Source organism: Balaenoptera ricei, chromosome 3 (assembly GCF_028023285.1).
Source record: "Balaenoptera ricei isolate mBalRic1 chromosome 3, mBalRic1.hap2, whole genome shotgun sequence".
NCBI lineage: Eukaryota > Metazoa > Chordata > Mammalia > Artiodactyla > Balaenopteridae > Balaenoptera > Balaenoptera ricei.
The window spans coordinates 65,928-84,703 of record NC_082641.1 but is presented as its reverse complement, the minus strand read 5'-3'; the positions used below and the strand labels follow the sequence as shown (position 1 = coordinate 84,703).

The 18,776-nt window shown below is 53.4% G+C and overlaps 1 protein-coding gene across 1 annotated transcript in view; it reads right to left on the bottom strand.

Annotated features, from left to right (window-relative positions):
• Positions 1-9,458, bottom strand: part of AHRR (aryl hydrocarbon receptor repressor) — a 74,580-nt gene extending 65,122 nt beyond the window's left edge. Inside the window, exons 1-2 of the mRNA XM_059916041.1 lie at positions 9,396-9,458; positions 385-457 (exon numbers count right to left, since the gene is read on the bottom strand). Of these exons, the coding sequence (XP_059772024.1) occupies positions 385-446 (62 nt within the window). The 5' untranslated portion in view covers positions 447-457; positions 9,396-9,458. The remainder of the gene's footprint in view (positions 1-384; positions 458-9,395) is intronic.
• Between the last annotated feature and the right edge of the window lie 9,318 nt (positions 9,459-18,776).

Sequence of the window (18,776 nt, the reverse complement as noted above, 5' to 3'; positions counted from 1 at the left end):
TCCACCCCCCGGACGCCCCAGGCCGAGAGGACGAGCCCCGGTCTCCTTTCGCTTGGGGTGAAGCCCAGAGGCACCGTGCTGCGTGCAGCCAAGGATGAGGACGGGGTCTTACCTGGGGGGGGTGAGGGGCACCCTGGGCCAGACCTCAGCATCCAATCAGGGCTGGGAAGGCGGCCCAGGGTCCCACCTGCGCTCCCGAGCACCAAGAGTGTCCCCTGCCCAGCCCGACCCCCGCTGGTCCTGCGGGTCCCCGCACCCTCAGGAAGGCTTGACCAAAACCTCGCCTCACTCACTTTGTTTCTAAAATTCACTTTTTTCAATGAAAACACAAATGCCTCCCCTCCATCAGTAACAGTCAACAAAAACAGAAGACGGATACTTTACTGTTTCTGAATGGGCTTCCTTCTTTTCCTCCCAGCATACAGGCACTCCCCCGGCGGAATCATCGTCTCGGGCCCTAAGGAAAAAAGGGGCATCAAGTTGGTCACACTGAAGAGACCCCAGTGCCCTCCATACCCCCCCAAACCACCAAGGCGGCGGCAGCGGCAGCGGAGGCCCGGCGCCCTGTCCGCCCCCAGCGCTGGCTGAGCGAGATGCCCGGGGGCACGACCTGCATGGGCCCCCAGCGCTGGCTGAGCGAGATGCCCGGGGGCACGACCGGCACCGGGGGTGGGGGGGGGTGAACCACCCCCTCCCAGCCAAGATTGAAGCCGGCTCATGACCTCTCCCCTTTGATGGGCAGCCTTGCGGCCGCCAGCCTGGCCAGAGAACGCAGTCCTGTCACCACACTCCTGAGACGAACAGCCCTGTGCTGGGAAAGCTTCCGGCAGGTAAACACCCTGAGGCGCCAGGAAACGGGAGCCACTCCGCAGGGTGTCCGAGAGCAGGACACGTGGCCGTGGGCGCCGAGGACCGTGTGCTGGGTCAGGGCTCCGGGCAGGCGGGCGATCCCAGTGCCGTCTGCGGCCAGGTTGCGCCTCCCACTCCTCCCCGCGGCCGGTATTTCTAGGCACACAGGCTTCCTCTTTTCCACGTAAAATCTCTCTCCACTCCACAACGCTGGGCTTCCACTTTGGCCACTAACTCGCAGCCGCACTGAGCCCAGCTGACCGTGCCTGCTGGCCTCCACCAGCAGTGTGGACACGGACACTGCAGTCAGTGTCTGTGCCCTGAGGCTGGTCAGCCCGCCCATCTCCTCAGGGAGTGCATCAGAATCTTGATTTTCCCGTGCAGTGAGGATGTCTGAGCCCTCACAAACATCCTGCAGACCGGTGACCCCCTCAACACCAGGCTCTGGGCCAGCTGACCCAGAGAGGAGGTTAGGAGCCCTCCCCTGGCCTCAAGTGTGTACAACCTGGAAGAGGAAGCAGAGTCAGACCCACGATTTCCACCCTGTCCAGAAAGTGCAGTGAAAATATTGGAAACATGTCATGGATCCACTTTAAGTATAAGAAACACACTTTGACTATTGACATAAGTAGGTAAAGTAAATGGATCAAAAAAGATACACTAACCAAAAGTACAGCTGGAGTAGCTGTGTGAGTATCAGACAAAGCAGACTTCAGACAAAGGAATATTACCAGGGACAAAGAGGGATATTATAAAAGAATAAAGGGGCCAATTTTCCAAGAAGACATAGCAATCCTAATTGAGAATGCCTCAGCCACAGCTTCGAAATACAGGAAGCAAACACTAATAAAACTGAAAGGATAATTCATTAGTAACTTCAACATTCCTCTCTCAGTAATCAATAGAGCAAACAAACAGAAAATCACAAAGGATATAGAATATCCAAACAACAACAGATGTAGACTAATTGAAATATATAGACTACTCCAGCCAACAACAGCAGAATACATATTCTTTGTACATGGAACATTCATCAAGATAGACCATATTCTTGAACTTAGAACAATCCTTAACAAACTTAAAAGAATAAAAATACAAAGTATGTTCTCTAACAATAATGGAATTAAACTAGAAAGATATATGGAAAATTCCCAACTATTTGGTAAGCAACCCATTTCTAAATAACCATGGGTCAAAGAGAAAGTCTCAAAGAAATTTAGACGTATTTTGAACTGAATGAAAATGAAAATACAGCATATCAAACTCTGCGGGATACAGCTGAGCAGTACTTTGATGGACACTGATAACATTAAATGTTTATATTAGAAAACAATTAAACGTTTCAAATAAGTAATCTAAGCTTCCACTTTAAGTAATTAGAAGAAGAGAAAACAAATCTAAATCAAGCAGAAAGGTGGAAATAATAAAGAGGAAAAATCAATGAAACTTAAAATGGAAACACAGAAAAATCAACAAAACCAAGAGTTGGTTCTTTGAAAAGATCAACAAAATTGATAAACCTCTTGCTAGACTGATCAAGAAATAGAGAAGATATGGATTACTAATATCATGAATAATAAAAGAAGGGACATCACTACAGATCCCACAGACATTAGAAGGAAAATAAGAGAACACTGCTATGAACTTAGCTGTGTGCCCACCAAATTCATATGTTAAAGCCCTAATCCCCCATTTGACTTGTATTGGAGATGGACCTCTAAGGAGATGATTAAGGTGAAATGAGGTCATACAGGTGGAGTCCTGATCTGATAGAACTGTTGCCCTTATAAGAAGAGGAAGAGAGAGGAGAGCTGTGTCTTCACCATGTGCAAGCCAAGAAGAGCACTCTCATCAGAAATCAAATCAGTAGGCACCTTGATCTTGGACTCCCCAGCCTCCAGAACTGTGAGAAATAGATTTTCATTGTTTTTAGGTGTTGATTAAGCCACCCAGTCTGTGGTATTTTGATACGGCAGCCCAAGCAGACTAAAACAAATACTATCCCCACAAATTCAACAATTTAGATGAAATGGACCAATTTCTTGCGTGACATAAACTACCAAGCTCACTCAAGAAAAAACAGATAAGCTGTTTAGCCCTGTATTTATTCCAACAACAACAAACAAAAGCAAAAGCCCAGATGGATTCACTGGTAAATTCTACCAATTTAAGGAAGAAATAATACCAATTGTTTGCAGAAAACTAAAAATTAAATGAAAAATTGCCAACTCATTTATAAGTTCAGCATTACCCCGATACCAAAACCAAAGACATTTTGAGAAAAGGATGGACGAAAATCCCTCATGAACATAGGCACAAAAATCTTCAATTAGATATTAGCAAATGGGATCCAACAATATATAAAGAGCACAACACATCACAAATGGGGTTTGCTCAAGGAATTCAAGCCCGATTCGACACCCAGAAATTGACCAGTATAATTCACTTTATTAAAAAATAAAAGAAAAAAAAATATATGGTCACCTCAACATACATAAAATGCATTTGACAAAATCCAAATCCATGCCTAATAATAAAAAAAAAACCTCTGATCAAACTAGGAATAGAAAGGAACTTAATTAACCTGATAAAGGACATCTACCAAAAAAACCTACAGCTGACATCACACCTAACAGTGAAAGACTGTATACATCCCCAGAGATCATGAATAAGACAAAGATGCGCTCTATCACCATTCCCCTTAATGTTCACAGACAACAGGATGGTACATACAGAAAATCCCAAAATTTGGCTAAGACAAATCTTTTATAACTTATAATAATTGAGTCCAGCAAGGTCACCAGGAAAAAGGACAATATAAAAAAGTCAATTGTGTTTCTATACACTAGCAATGAACAATTGGAATACAAATTTTTAAAAAACCATACCGTTTACAACAGCACCAAAATAAAAATTAAATATTTAGGTATTTCAATAGGTTTAATATGTGTAACTGGGGCCCTAAAGAATAGGAGGGTAATAGAGGTGACAGAAAAAATTTAAGTAATAATAGCAGAAATTTGTCCAAACAATGAAAACTATAAACCCACAGATTCAAGACGTCAATGAACCCCAAGCACAAGAAACAGGAAGAAAACTACACCAGGCACATCATAATCAAATGACTCAAAACCAGAGATAAATAGAATAATCTTAAAAGCCACCAGAGAAAATAGCATTGGGTACAAAGAAACAAAGATAAGTATGACAGCAGATGCCTCCTGAGAAACATGTACATGAGGAGACAGTGGGGCAGCAATTTTAAAGCACTCAAAGAAAAAACCTGAAACTAGAATTCTAAACTCTGTGAAAATATCTTTCAAAAATTAAGGCTAAATTAAGACTTTTTCAGACATAACAAAGCTGAAAGAATTCATTGCCAGCTGACCCACACTATAAGAAATGTGAAAGAGTGTCTTCAGGCCAAAGGAAAATGATACCAGATGGTAACGTGGATCCACAAAATGGAACAGAAAGCACAGGAAGTGGTAACTGCACGGGTAAGAATGCAAGACTCCTTGTTACTATCTAACTATCTCTGAAAGATAATTGACTGTTTAAACAGCAATGACAACGATGTGTTGTGGGGTTTATAACCTACGCAGATGTCAAGGTTTGGCAACCACAGCACGAAGGCCAGGAGTGGGAGGTGGTAGCACCCCACTGGGAAGCGGTGTATTGGTACCCTTCGGGCTTGCGCTGCACAGATGGGCTGGACCCTTCGAGCATTTCTCCTCTGTAGCGAGCGCAGAGTGAGGGGCTTCTGGTTCCCGTGCGTCCCCCGTGTCTTCTTGTTCCTGCTCACCTCTTACGGAGGCTGGGAAACTCAGCGAAACATCTCCGCCAGCCCAGAGCCTGAACCCCCAGGTACAGGCGAGCCCTCTCGGCACCTCCCTCAGCCCTGAGTACCCTTCCGAGCTCTCTTTCTGCTGTTGTTAATACTTCTTTATATGAATTAAAGTCTCTCAACTCAAACAAAAAATTAAGTAAAAAACATAAAAAGCTGATTTTTAAAGTTCACACGTTTTAGAGATACACGCTAACACCTGTGAAAGGATGAGACGTCAGCGATTTGTTTCTGTGTAATCTGCGGAGCAGGGTGGGGTTTACATGACACTAAATCAGCCAATATTGCCAGCTGACCATCTATGATACTTGATGAATAAATTAGACTCGTTATAAAATTCTCTCCACTTTTGTAAAAGATTTGAAAATTTTCGTAATAAAAAGGTTTTTAAAAAGCATTGAGGGCTTCCCTGGTGGCGCAGTGATTAAGAATCTGCCTGCCAATGCAGGGGACACGGGTTAGAGCCCTGTTCCGTGAAGATCCCACGTGCCACAGAGCAACTAAGCCAGTGCGCCACAACCACTGAGCCTGTGTTCTAGAGCCCATGAGGCACAGCTACTGAGTGCCACAACTACTGAAGCCCATGCGCCTAGAGCCCATGCTCTGCAATGAGAGAAGCCACCCCAGTGAGAAGCCCATGCACCGCAATGAAGAGTAGCCCCTGCTCACTGCAACTAGAGAAAGCCCGCATGCAGCAATGAAGACCCAACGCAGCCAAAAATAAATAAATTAAATAAATAAGTTTTTTTAAAAAGCATTGAAAAAAGAGAAATGTGGCACAAGAATAAACATAACGTGGTCAACTGATTTTCAACAAAGCCATTCAACGGGGAAAGAACAGTCTCTTCACCAAAAGGTGCTGGCACAAATGGACATCCAATACCAAAAAGTGAAGCTGGACCCCTACCTCACACCCTTTACAAAAATTAACCAAAGTTAGTTAAAGACCTAAGTGTAGGAGCTAAAAGAAAACATAGGGCTATATCTTCATGACCTTACATTTGGCAATGGATTCTTAGATATGTCACCAAAAGCACAGGTAAGAAAAGAAAAATGAGATAAATTGAACCCCATCAAAGTTTAAAAGTTGGGCTTCAAAGGACACTATCAAGAAAGTGAAGAGACAACTCACAGATGGGAGAAAATATCTGCAAATCATATATCTGATAAAGGTCTGGTATACAAACTACATAAAGAACTCTTAAAACTCAACAACAAAAAGACAAACAACCGAATTAAAAATGAGCAAAGGACTTGAATAGACCTTTCTCCCCCCAAAAACATACAAATGGTCAACAAGCACATGAAAAGATGCTCAACATCATTACTCACTAAAGAAATGTAAATCAAACCCACAATGAGATACCACTTCATACCCATGACAATGGCCATAATATTAAAAAAAAAAAAGGAAAATAACAAGTGTTGGTGAGATTCTGGAGAAATTGGGACCCTTGTGCCGTGCTGGTGGGGATGAAAAATGGCACAGCTCCTGTAGAAAACAGTTTAGTATTTCCTCAAAAAGTTAAACATAGGGTCACTATACGACCCAGCAATTCCACTCCTAGGTATATACCCAAGAGAACTGAAAACATATGTTCAAGCAAAATCTGGCACACAAATACTCACAGCATCATTATTCACAAGAGCCAAAAAAGCAGAAACAACCTAAATGCCCATTGACTGACGAATGGATAAGCAAAATGTGGTCCCTCCACACAGTGGACTATTGCTCAGCCATGAGAAGGAACAAAGCTCTGAGGTCCCTACAGCACAGACGAAGCTTGGAAACACCATGCTATGTGAAAAAGAAGGCAGACACAGAAGGACACATATTGATTGCATTTATATGGAATGTCCAGAACAGGCAAACCCACAGAGACAGAAAGTAGGTGAATGGTTGCCAGGGGCTGGAGGAAAAAAGAATGGGGAGTGACTGCTTAAAGGGTATAGAGTTTCCGTTTGGGATGAAGAAAATGTTTTGGAATTAGAGGTGGTAGTTGCGCAACTTTGGCAATATACTCAATAAATACCACTGAACTGCAAATTTTTAAATGGTTAATTTTATGTAGTGTGAATTTTACCTCACTAAAAACAAAGAACACAAATTTGTATATAGACATAAATAAAATGTCTGGAGTGGCCAGGAAGACGGGGCGCGGCAGGAGAGAACCGCGCAGCGGGGCTAGGAGCGCCTGTGGGGCATTCTGAGAGGAGAGGCAGGGATGGGTGGCAGCTGCGGGGGCTTGGGGGTCAAAAGCTGGTTTTTAAGCTGCTGGGGAGGACGCGGCAGAGGAAACACTAGAGCTCTGGAGAGATGGGCTGGGGTGGGTGAGCGGGGATAGGGCCCCGGTGGCCGCAAGCTGGAGCAGGAACGGGTGGACGGATGCTTCGGAAGGGTCCAGCCTTCTCGGCTCACCCTGAGCCACGGCCACCAGGCCTGCGCTTCTCTGGGAAGCTGGAACCCGGCGGGCAAGGTCATCCCATCTGAACTGCAAGGGCTTTCAACTCAAGCAGGAGAGGCCAGAGCCGGACCCGGCCTGGCCCCAGCCTGGGGGGAAACCGGTCAGGGATGCTTCCCCACACACGAGAGGGGCCGGACGCCCCTCAAGATCAAAGGTGAGGGGGCTGGCTGACCTGCCTCGGCCCCAGGAGGCCCATCCCCAGCACCACCATTCCCTAAGTGAGTCCGAGCTCAGAGCAGGGGTGGTGCGGGCTGGAGGTGACAGGGAAGAGGAGCAGGGGCCACAGGACACTTCGGGGGGGCAGAGCCGGCCCCTCACTTTCCTCCAGCCAAAACCCCCTCCCCACAGCAGGAGCCGAGACAGGGTCCAGGCTCCCGGGTGCGGGCCCTCCCCAGCCGCGCACGTGGCCTGCCAGCTGGCCCACAAGGCCCGTCCTCCCTTGGTGGAAGGGGCCTAAAAACAGGGGCTATGGCAAAAAACACCAGGGCAGATAAAGACTCTCCAGGTACCCCTTCGGGGGTGAGGGAGAAATCAAGGGGGCCAGCCGTTGTCCCCTGGAATAGCCGTGGCTTGGGGTCCAGTTCCTGCCAATTCCTGCCCTAGGAATCCTAAATATGGGCTCCATTTTACTAAATACTGTGCACTTTCCTCAAAAACATGAAGCCCTCATCGGATCGGACCAAACTCCCCACAGAAATGCGCCACTGAGGCAGCACGAGGGCCTGCCCCCCAGAAGCTCTGAGCTGTGTTTCTCAGAGAAATCTGAACTTTCATAAGAACCTTTTATGGTAAAAATAATAGCTGACCATTTCAGAAAATACACACAAGCGAAAAACAAGAATAAAAGATCCTCCCGTGCCATGTAGCGGTGCCCTCGGCTCCCGCGCAGCATGTGTGCCCCGTCCACGGGGCCGCACCGCTCTGGGACTGAGCTAAGAGGGAAACACGCACGCGGTCCGAGTCCAGACTGCCCGGTACCCGCCTGGAAGTCATCATCCGCAAACAGGGAGCCTGCAGCCACGGCTGCTGGAGGCGGCACAGGCCCCGTCAGGGCCACACTGCCCACCGGCTGCTCAGCTGACCACGAGTGGGTCCTGAGGCCTCCACCGGGATCGGGCTTGGGCCCAGGAGGCTGCAGAAACCAGGCTCCAGGCCCTGATGGCGGACGCTGGGTGGAGGCCAGCCGGCTCAGAAGCCCGCCTCTGCCAGAGGCCCCGGGAGAGTGTCCTGGGTGGGCTGGGCTGCTGACCAGGCCGGGAGAAGTCCAGTTCACCACTGTTGAGTGCCCAGAGCAAGGGGGCAGATGCCCAGGGCACACACTCACGCACCCCCTCTGCGCCCGGCCCCTCGAGGACCAGAGCCTCTGGCTGGTCACACAGAGGCCCGCGTGAGTCACAGGGCGGCCACAGCTGGAGACCCACTGGATGCTTCCAAGGGGGGCTGACGCCTCCGGCCCCAGCCCTTCAGACCAACCAGGAAACAGACGAGGAACCCAAGGGCAAACTGCCCAAGGCCTCTGAACTCTGACTCTGGCTGGTCACCTGCCCTGTGGGCAGCCCCCTCCCCAAGGGGGGCGGGTGGTCACAGCAGCAACACCGGGTCCCTGAAGTGTTGAGGGCCTGTGCCTCTCACAAAGTATCCACAATCTGGGATTTTCCGCCACTCAAAATAAGACTTTAGGGAAAAAAACTTTCTTGGTGCCACTAACTGAAACCCAGTGAATTCCTGGAACACACGCCTTCCGCCCTTCCAGAGTGTGAGAACCAAGGCTGGCGCTCCCGGCCCCGAAGGAGGGGGCTGAGCTGTGCACCCCCAGCTCTGGGACCCCCCCCGGCTGGGGGCCTCCCCTCACCAGCTGCCCTGGAGAGGGCTCAGGAGTCCAATTCAGAGTCCCGCCCCCCCCGCCCCCCAGCATCTGCCCAAAACAGTTCCGAAAGAAACTGGGCCAAGAGCAAAGGGCAATTAGCCCAGCTCCCCCAGCGCGGGGGTCGGACGCTCCCAGGCCGGGAAACTGAGGGACCGCAAGCAGTGAAAGTGGACTGGCTTTCCTCAAAAGCCCTGTTTTTATTTTTAGGTGAGAAGCGGCCCGTTGGACCCCAGGGCCTGGCGACGTGAGGATGGGGTGAGTGGAGGGGGATGGGGGGGGTCGAGGGTGAGGGAGCCTTGGGAAGACGGCCCTGCGCTAGGGTCTCCCTCGCGGAGTTGGACCTGCGGAGCACGTCCAGCGCACTTACCCGGCCGGCGGGGCGCGGAGGCTCAAGCGCGCCCGCGGGAGGTGTCCGCGGGGACAGGGAGCTGTGGCTGCGCGGCTGCCGGCGCTCGCATCTCGGGGACCAGGCGGCGGCTGTGGCCGCGGAAGGACAGCCCCACCCCGGCACGCGAGCCGCCCCGCCCCGGAGACGACCGAGCCCGGGAGGCGGCAGGGGGCGCGCGCGCGCATCTCCGCCCGGCCAACGGTCCCCGGGTCTGTGTGCACCACGGTGGGGTCCTGCCCTGCGCCCCCCGCGTCCCCGTGGTCCCCGGGATCTCTGTGCGCCACGGTGGGGTCCCGCCCTGCGCCCCCCCCGTCCCCATGGTCCTCCGGATCTGTGTGCGCCGCGGTGGGGTCGCGCTCTGCGCCTCTCGTGTCCTCGTGGTCTACCCAAGGGTCTGTCCGCTCCAGGGTGCCTGTGCCCCTCGAGGCCCCCGTGCTCCCCGCGGGAGCCCCAGACCCTCTATTCCTCGCCCGCAGTCGCGCGCCCCCTTCCACCTGCGCCCGCTGAGGCCGAGCGCGCACCTGCCCGCGGGGCGGAGGTGCGGGGCCCAGACTCCCCGAGCAGCTGGGTCCCGGCCTCCGGATCCGAATGTGTAACGTGAGCGTAGCATGTCCTGCTCCGCTTGCTCCAATTAGGTTGTTGCTAAAATCAAAGGGTTTTACAGTTTAAAAATATTCATGTAATACTTTTAACCCTGCACCTTCCTGGAGCCGCAGGGCAGTTCGTGTAAGTCTCGATCCCGACATTTCTGGTTCGAAGGAGCCAGGCCTCCAGCGGGGCCCTTCCCACCCCTCTGGCTGCTCCTTCCCCCTCCTCCACCCGGACCATCCGGCCCCTCCCCTCCTCCGTCCTGGCGGACACGTCCAGACTTTGAAAGCTCCCCTTCCCTCACTGGGCTCGGCCTGTGGGTCTGGTCCCGGAGCCCCCGGGGACACGCCGTGAGCCTGGCCTCACATCCTGGGCATTCTGCCCCAACGTCTGAGGGCCCCCCTCCCGGAAACCTCGGCCCCGACCGCTGCCACCGTCCTTGCCCCGGCGGGGGTTGGGTGGGGGCTTGTGTTGCCCCTGCACGCCCAGTCCCTTCGCAGTCCCCAGGCAACCCCTCAGCACCAACCATGTCCCCACCCAAGCCCCACCAACCACCGTCGCCGCAGCCAGCCCTGTGAGGTCTCCAGCGCTCGCGCCCACCCCACAGTCAGTCGCAGCCAAGGGAGTCATTCCTGGCACCTGCCCGGCTCTGAGCAAAATCTCGCCCCCACCCAAGCCCCAGCTACCTTCCCTGGCCTCACAGACCAGCGTGTGTGCCTCAGGACCTTTGCACTTGCTCCCACTCTGAGAAAGCTCTTTTCCAGATACTCGCAGGGCTAGCTCTCTGATCCCGTGTCCTCAGAGAGAATATCTACCTCAAGTCAAAGGCCACCGCTGTCCATCTCTCCCTGCTCTGCCTTCTGTAGGGCATATTCCTGCCTGAAGTTATAGCAGGTGTTTCTTTGCTCCTGTGTCTAACGGGTAAACTCACCAGGTCTGTTCTGTTCACCTCTATCCGAGGAAGAGCAGGGCATCTACTGCAGAACAGGGGCTCAAAAGTGTCAGCTGAGTGAACGGTCTTATATTTTTTTGACATGGAACAACATGCAGCTGTATTGCTGTATTTTTAAAGTAGTTAAAATCAGCAGTTGCATCTTGATCCAATAAAGGATCAAGATGCAACTGCTGATTTTAACTACTTTAAAAATACAGTAAAGTGCATTATGCACAGAAAAAAATAATAATGCACTTCACAGTAAAGTGCATTATGCACAGAAAAAAATCTGGGTGAATAACTCAGGTTATAGGTGAACTTTAATTTCTTTTTACTTTTTAAAAATTTCCACCATTCCTGACCACTTTTTAAGAAGCATGGAGTGCTTTTGTACCATTTTTGTAGGTTTTTATTTTTTTCTTCTTTTTGTTAAAAAGAATAAGTAAGCGTGTGTATGACGCTGGGAGGGCATATCTTGGAGTGGCAGAGGTAAGGTGGGTCCACCCTGTCAAGTCCAGGCCTGTAGGGGAACCCTCAGACCCAGGAATGCGGGCAGCGACACCTGGGTGGGTGCCCCGAGGATTTGAAGCTTTGTAGTCAGAGCCTGCATCCCCTGCGTGGGAAGACAGCGCCCACGTGTCTCAGGGAACCCCTTCTAGCCTGTTGTCTAGGCGTCAGTCACCTCCACCCACCCAGTCCCATCGGGAACCAGCCTGAGCGAGATGCCTCTGTGCTTCTTGCTGCCACTTCCCAGGGCAGGACAAGCGCGGGAGGAACCAGCGTCCCCTCCCCCTCCTTCCCTCCACCCCACCTTGGCCGTGCCTGTCCCCGAAGCCTGCAGCCTCTGCAGAGCAGGGGGCAGTCACCGGGACTGGACACCAACAGCGTGACCCTTGCCAGGGCGGTGCCACCTGTGAAGCGCCAGGGATTCAGGGGGAGCCCCGCGTGGGAGACCTTGGGCGTTGTTCCCACCGGCACGCGGCTGACTCCAGGCCCCCCCAGGCAGCGTTCCCTCGAGGTCGGCCGGACACGACTTCCCTCTGAACTTCCTGTTCGCACAGGTCCTGCGCACACACACCGGTTCGCAGAGTACGTGTGGGCGTCCCCCATTTTCTTCTCCACCGTGACCACCCTGACCCACCCCCGCACCGCAGCGCTTCCCCTCTGGCGCTGCAGCTCGCAGGCCTTCTCCTCAGGACCGACCTCCCTCCTCTCTGCACTCGGACCTCCAGCTGCAAGTGGGCTCCGTGGGGCCGGGACCTCCCACTCCCCCCAAACTTCCCACCAGCTGGGGACAAATTCCTCTTTCCTGGATCGTTTGTCCTCCCAGGGCGGCAGGGTGGCCGACACCTGGCAGGAAAGAGAGCTTGGAAAAGAGGCAGCCCCCAAGGTGCGCCCTGGCCCTCACTGCCCACCGTGTCTCCACGTCTGTCTCTCAGACGTGGCCATCCTGGGAGCTCAGTGATGTGACAGCTACATGAGCTTGACTGCTATCTGGCTCTGCCCGCCTGTCCCCTCCCTTCCTCCTCCACACCCTCCCCCCGCCCCGACACACCAGCCGAGGGGTGTGCTGTCACCCTGCAGGTGCCTAGCGCAGGTGTCAGGCCGCACGGTTCCCGGGGGAACAGCTGTGTTGCTCGGGCAGTCCTTGTTCAGGTCTGTGCCCTCTCTCCCCCACCTCACTTCGCCTGGAGGCCACAGAAAGATCTGGAGCATTTTGTCGAGAGCCGCCGCTGCCCTTGTCTCTGCGGGCTGTCCCTTGAGGGCCCCTCCCGTTGTGGGCACAGCCAGGCAGGGCTTCCCACTCCTGGGAAGGCTGCCATCGTACAAGGTCTGTCAGCTTGGGGTGCCCGCCTGGCCTGCAGCAGGGTGGGGGCAGGGAGGTGTAGGACGAGGCCGCCAGGCGAGGGTGGCCGACATGCACCTGCACCCTTGAATCTGCAGGAGTGTCCGTGGGAGGCCCAGGGTCCCCGCCTGCGGGTGGAGAGGGGCCCAGCAGCGGGGGCTCTAGGTGCCTCCCCAGAGGCTCACTCCCAGGAGGCCCCAGGACAGAGGCCCCAGGAAAGGGCAAGGGCCACCCAGTGGATGTCCGTCCAGAAGGCCCGGATGTGGCTGGGGGTCCAGGACTGCATTAGAGCCAGGGGGTGCCTGGGACGCAGGCAAAGCAGAGAGTGAACCAGGAGCTCTGCCGGCACAGGGACATTTGAGTCAATAAATGCGATTCAGGGGTTGTTCCCGAACACCAGAAACGTTGCTTGTGGCGGCTGGCAAGGGTCGTAGATGAAGTAGGAGAAGGTGAGGTGCCTCAGGGGATGGGCAGAGCCAGGGTTCCCACCCGGTCTGACCCCACCCCACACCTCCACCTCCCAGGGCCCCTGCCTGGTGCCAGCAGTCACCCTGAGGCCCCTGCAGACCCCAGCCTGGCCACACGGCCCCCTGCTCCCGACATCTCCTCCTCTGAGGCTCCTGTCAGCAGGAAACAAGGAGCGGTGGGCAGGTCCCACCCCTCAGCAGACCCTCAGGGTCTCAGCCAACTCGAGGGTCCAGTGGGAAACCAGTTGCCTGCACATTCACCGCTCTTGCGGCACAGAGCAGGGGAGGGACAGTGCCCTCCTTCCAGGGAAGCAGCTGGCCCTGGGAGCCGTGGCCTGGAAGGGGAGCCCAGCATGGCCTGGGGCCACCCATGTGCTGAAGCTGAGCTACCTTCAGGGTCAGGATCCACAGGACCCCGTGCTTGCGGAGAGGGTGCGGCCAAGACCCTCCAGGCTCTGCCCTCTCCTCCGCCTGCTCCTGGGGCCTCGCAGGTGCTGCTCCTTCTGACTGGAACACTCTTCTCTGAATATCTGTCCTGTCATTTCCTTCAGCTTAAGGCAGAGGCCACCCCTACCGTCCCTGGCTATCTGACATTTGGGTTTATTGTGGGGGGGGGGGGGAGACGCAGGAACTTTCATCTCTAACCCTAACCTGCTACAGCCTCACAGCCCAGAACCAGCCATTGTGGGGGCAGAAGGGAGGAAGGAGAAAGAGGGGGAAGGGGAGGGGGAGGGGGGAGGGGGAGAGGGAGGGAGGAGAGGGAAGGGAGGGGGCCAACTTACTACAGTTATTTCCTTTCTTGCACAACTCCAGCCCCCACTGAACAATGACTCACTTGCCTGGTTTTCTTTAAACCTGCCTTGTCCTCCACATCCTTTGGAGGCCCCGTGGAATGAGCCTTCCGCAGGCTCTATGAGTCAGTCTTTCTCAGTCCCCCGCCCCACCTGCATGGTCCGTCCAGGCACTGCCCACTCAGGACCCCAGCCTCCTCTAGGGTGACTCCCTCTGTGTTGCTGGAGCACATTCTCCAGGAACTTCCCAGTTAAAGGAACACGGGAGGAACGTTTCTCAGAAACTGTCTCCTGTTCAGCTGACCATGGCTCCACCAAGGACTTGCAGGGTGGAACCCACTGTGCCTGCTGTGTCTGAGGTCCACCCCAGCTCACCTGTGCTTCCTCCGTGTCCTGGGCTCCGGTGGTCCTCCGTGCACCCTGTCCTGCAAACCTCACCTCACCAACGTTAGCTCTGGAAAAGGTCCTTTTCAGTTTTGAATTTTTATTCCCTACGGTTTTTATTCTTCAACTTTTTCCCTTCCGGATATTCTATCTTTAATTTCTGAGTTACTTCCGTTCTGCATTATTTCTTTTTTATAGAGTTGGCTCTTTTTTAATGGGTGCCTGTCTCTGGTCGTCTCTGAGACACTGGCTGTAGACTACAGGGGTTCTGAGATGTTCCTTGTAGTCCCTGCTTTGCCCCTTTTACAAATGTCAGGTGAACTTTCCTGAGCTTCACACAAGAGGGAGGCACTGCCCTAAATGGACAGAGTGGTGGGCTTGTTGGGCGGTGGGTACCTGTGGGCACCATCTCAGGTGGTGGGCTTCTCTGGCCTCCTGCTCTGCGGTGATGGGGCTTGCTATGCAGGGGCCCCCAGCTCTCCTCCACGCCCCTGTGTAGGGTCCTCCCCAACCCCTTTCGCTGCCACTGCGCTCCTGAGCCTTCCCTGGCTCTTAGGGGACTGTCAGCTTCTCCCTGGAATTTACCCTTTCTGGGTCTTGGGGGCAGGTATTTCCCTCTCTGGTTCTTTGCACTGTTTGAAGGCAAATTCAGTGGGACCTTTGCCATCTTAAAACTTCCCTGAATTGCTGGCAGCTAGTTTGAACCTATATAAACAAGGTGAGGCCCAGCGCAGCTGGTCTGGAGTGTCATCTGGTGGGAAGAGTGGGTGGGTCAGATGCGCCCCCTGAGCTCCCCACCTCTGCATGGACAGGGCGAGGACCAGGGCACCCTTCATCCGAATTCCAGCCTAACCACCACTTACCATGTGACTTCGGCCATATTATGGGCCCTCTCTGGGCCTTCACTTTTTTATCTATAAACCGGGTAAGTATAGGCCAATGGAACAGAATAGAGAGCACAGAAATAAACCCTCACACATATGGTCAATGATGTTTGACAAGGGTGCCAAGATCGTTCAATGAGGAAAGGACAGTCTTTCCAACAAATGCTGGGGAAATGGACATCCACTTGGAAAAGAATGAAGTTGGACCCGTACTTAACACCATATACAAAAGTTACCTCAAAAGGGATGAAGACCTAAAGTAGAGATAAAACTCTTAGAAGAAAACATAGGGGAAAAGCTTCATGGCTGAATCTAGCAAAGCTTTCTTGCATATAACACCAAAAGCACAGGCAAGAAAAGAAAAAAAGACAAATTAAACTACATCAAAATTTAAAACCTAGGCTTCCCTGGTGGCGCAGTGGTTGAGAATCTGCCTGCCAATGCAGGGGACACGCGTTCGAGCCCTGGTCTGGGAAGATCCCACATGCCGCGGAGCAACTAGGCCCGTGAGCCACAACTACTGAGCCTGCGCATCTGGAGCCTGTGCTCCGCAACAAGAGAGGCCGCAATAGTGAGAGGCCCGCACATCGCGATGAAGAGTGGCCCCCGCTCGCCGCAACTAGAGAAAGCCCTAGCACAGAAACGAAGACCCAACATAGCAATCCATCAATAAATCTTTAAAAAAAAAAAAAAATTTAAAACCTTTGCGCATCAAAGGACACTATCAATAAAGTGAAAAGGCAACCTATCATAGGAGAAAGTATTACAAATCATATATCTGATACGGGATTAATATCCAAAACATATGAACAGATCCTACAACTCAACAATTAAAGACGAACAACCAATTTAAAAATGGGCAAAGGATGCAAATAGACATTTCGCCAAAGGCACAGGAATTGCCAATAAACACATGAAAAGATGCTCAACATCACTGATCACTAAGGAAATGCAAATAAAAACCACAAATGAGGTACCACCTCATACCTGTTGGGATGGCTACTGTCAAGACATAACAAATGTTGGCAAGGATGTGGAAAAATAGGAATCCTTCCTTACACACTGTTGGTGGGAATGTAAAATGGTGCAGCCACTGTGGAAAACGGTATGGAAGTTCCTCAAAAAATTAAGCATAGAGCTACCATATAATCCACTACTTCTGGGGATATAACTGAAAAAACTGAAAGCAGGGTCTCGAGGAGATGTATGTCCACCCATGTTCACAGCAGCATATTCACAATAGCCAAGAGGGGGAAGCAGCCCAAGTGTCCATCAGCAGATGAAGGATAAACACAAGGTGGTCCATTCATACAATGGAACGTTATTCAGCCTTAAAAAGGAAGGAAATTCCGACACAGGCTCCAACATGGATGGACCCTGAGGACATTATGCTCAGTGACATACACCAGTCACAAAAGGACAAATCCTGTAGGATTCCACTCACGTAAGGGACCCAGAGGAGTCGGATTCCTGGAGAGAGGAGGAGGATGGTGGGGCCGGGGGCCGGGGGAGGGGGGAGGAATGTTTACGGGGACAGAGTTTCAGTTTTACAGGATGAAGAGTTACAGAGACGGATGGTGGTGGTCGTTGCTAACACTGTCAGTGTACTTAATACCAGTGAACTGTACACTTAAAACTGGTTAAAATGTTAAGTTTTATGTTATGTATATTTTAACACATGCACAACAGGTAAGAATCTCCACCTTTACCCATTTTCCCACCAGGTACGTACATTCCCAGTCTCAGGGGCAGATCTGGAGTCATGGGCTGGCTTCCTGGAGCCTCTAGTCTGGACACCGATCAAATACTCACGTGCACCCTCGCACACGCACACGTGCTCTTAAAAGGAGCCATGCGGTGAACTCCGAGCTGGCCTGGGCCCACCTCCGTCGGGTGGTGTGAGGTGAGGAGGGCACACGGTGCCCCAGCCCCTCTGGCCCTCGAGTTCCAGGGCAGCCGGGCGGCCCCTGTGGGCTGGGGGCCGTGGTCACACGAATTCAGGAAGAGGACCCAGTGGGGACCCCATGGGGACTGACTCAGCCGCACTGCAGAGCGTGCATCTGACATCAGCTCCGCCCGCAGCCCCCGACCCTCCACAGGCGAGGGGTGACAGCCCCCACCGCCGCCCCGGACCTCCCACCTGGCCCGCCCTTGACCAGGCTCACCTGGACTGGGGAGGTGACCCTCCCAGCTGGCTGAGGTGACTGGAGGCGACCAGGGCGGTGGCCACAGGTAGTCCGTCCTGCCTGTCCTGGACTATTTCCCTCTTCATGAAGCACCGACTTTGAACCTGGGCCAGAATTCCAGTGTCTTGAGCACATGCCTCATGCCCCCAGAAGTCAAACGGGGAGCGGGGCCACCGGCACACGGCGCACGTGGAGAGACGGGGCGCGAGAGCAGGCGGCCGGGCGGAGTGCCGGGCGCAGATGAACAGGCACCACGGGCAGCGGCCTCCCTGTGAGCCTCCCCGAAGCCAGGCCGGCTTCCGGGCAGTACTTCCTCCGCCCCATCCCCGAACCCCGGCTACCAGGGGACGGGGCACAGCCTGAGAATGGAGTTGCCACCCTCACTTGGCCCCACTCCCTCTGGTTTCTCTGTTGCTTCTGTAAGTTCCACGCTGGCTGTCCCTCGAGGTCACCCCTCCGGATCCAGATGAAGCACCAGGGTCAGGCATCCCTGCAGGCGGGACAGCACTGCCCCCGTGTGGCCGACTGGCCGCTAGACCAATCAGGTGCGGCCTTGGAGGAAAGGAGCCCTCATCTTGCTGCACGCCCGCCTGGGCAGGGGCTTGGGGCTCGGGACGGAACCCCCAAACCTTAAGCCCATCTGCTGCTCGTGCCTCCCAGGGACGCAGCCACGTCCCCACCCACTCCTCAACGTGCGTCCACTGGCTCAGACCACAGACTCCACTGAGGGTCTGTGCACGGTGTGTATCTGCACAACTGTGTTTGTACCACACATCTGTATCTCTACCACACACCTGACTGTACCTGTACCACCCACCTCTATCTGTGCCACACACCCGAGTACGTCTGTACCACCCACCCGAGTATATTTGTACCACACACAATCAGACCTTTCTTTACATTCTGCATCTCCCCTTCCCCTCACTTCCCTGAATCAAGGAAAGCACCTAATCACACATGCACCATTCCCTGACCGAGGCTGACATGCGGTGCGAGAGCAGGCCTCTCAGTGTCTGCTCTGTCAGGCCCCCAGTGATCCTCGGAGATCAAACTGTGTACTGGGGAAGTTCCTCACTGAAGCCATGAATTGCCGTTGCCTGAGACCAGCTTGAGGGGTTCCAGCTTCCCAGGAACCTGGGATGAACCCAGAGCCCAAGGTGCCACAGGTGCAGGATGGGGGAAGAGGCGGACAGGAAAGCCAGCATGTGGAGGGCGGGGGTCCCACGTCACAGGGGGACAGAGTCCACAGAGGCTGGACGCCTGCTGCCCTCACCCTGAGC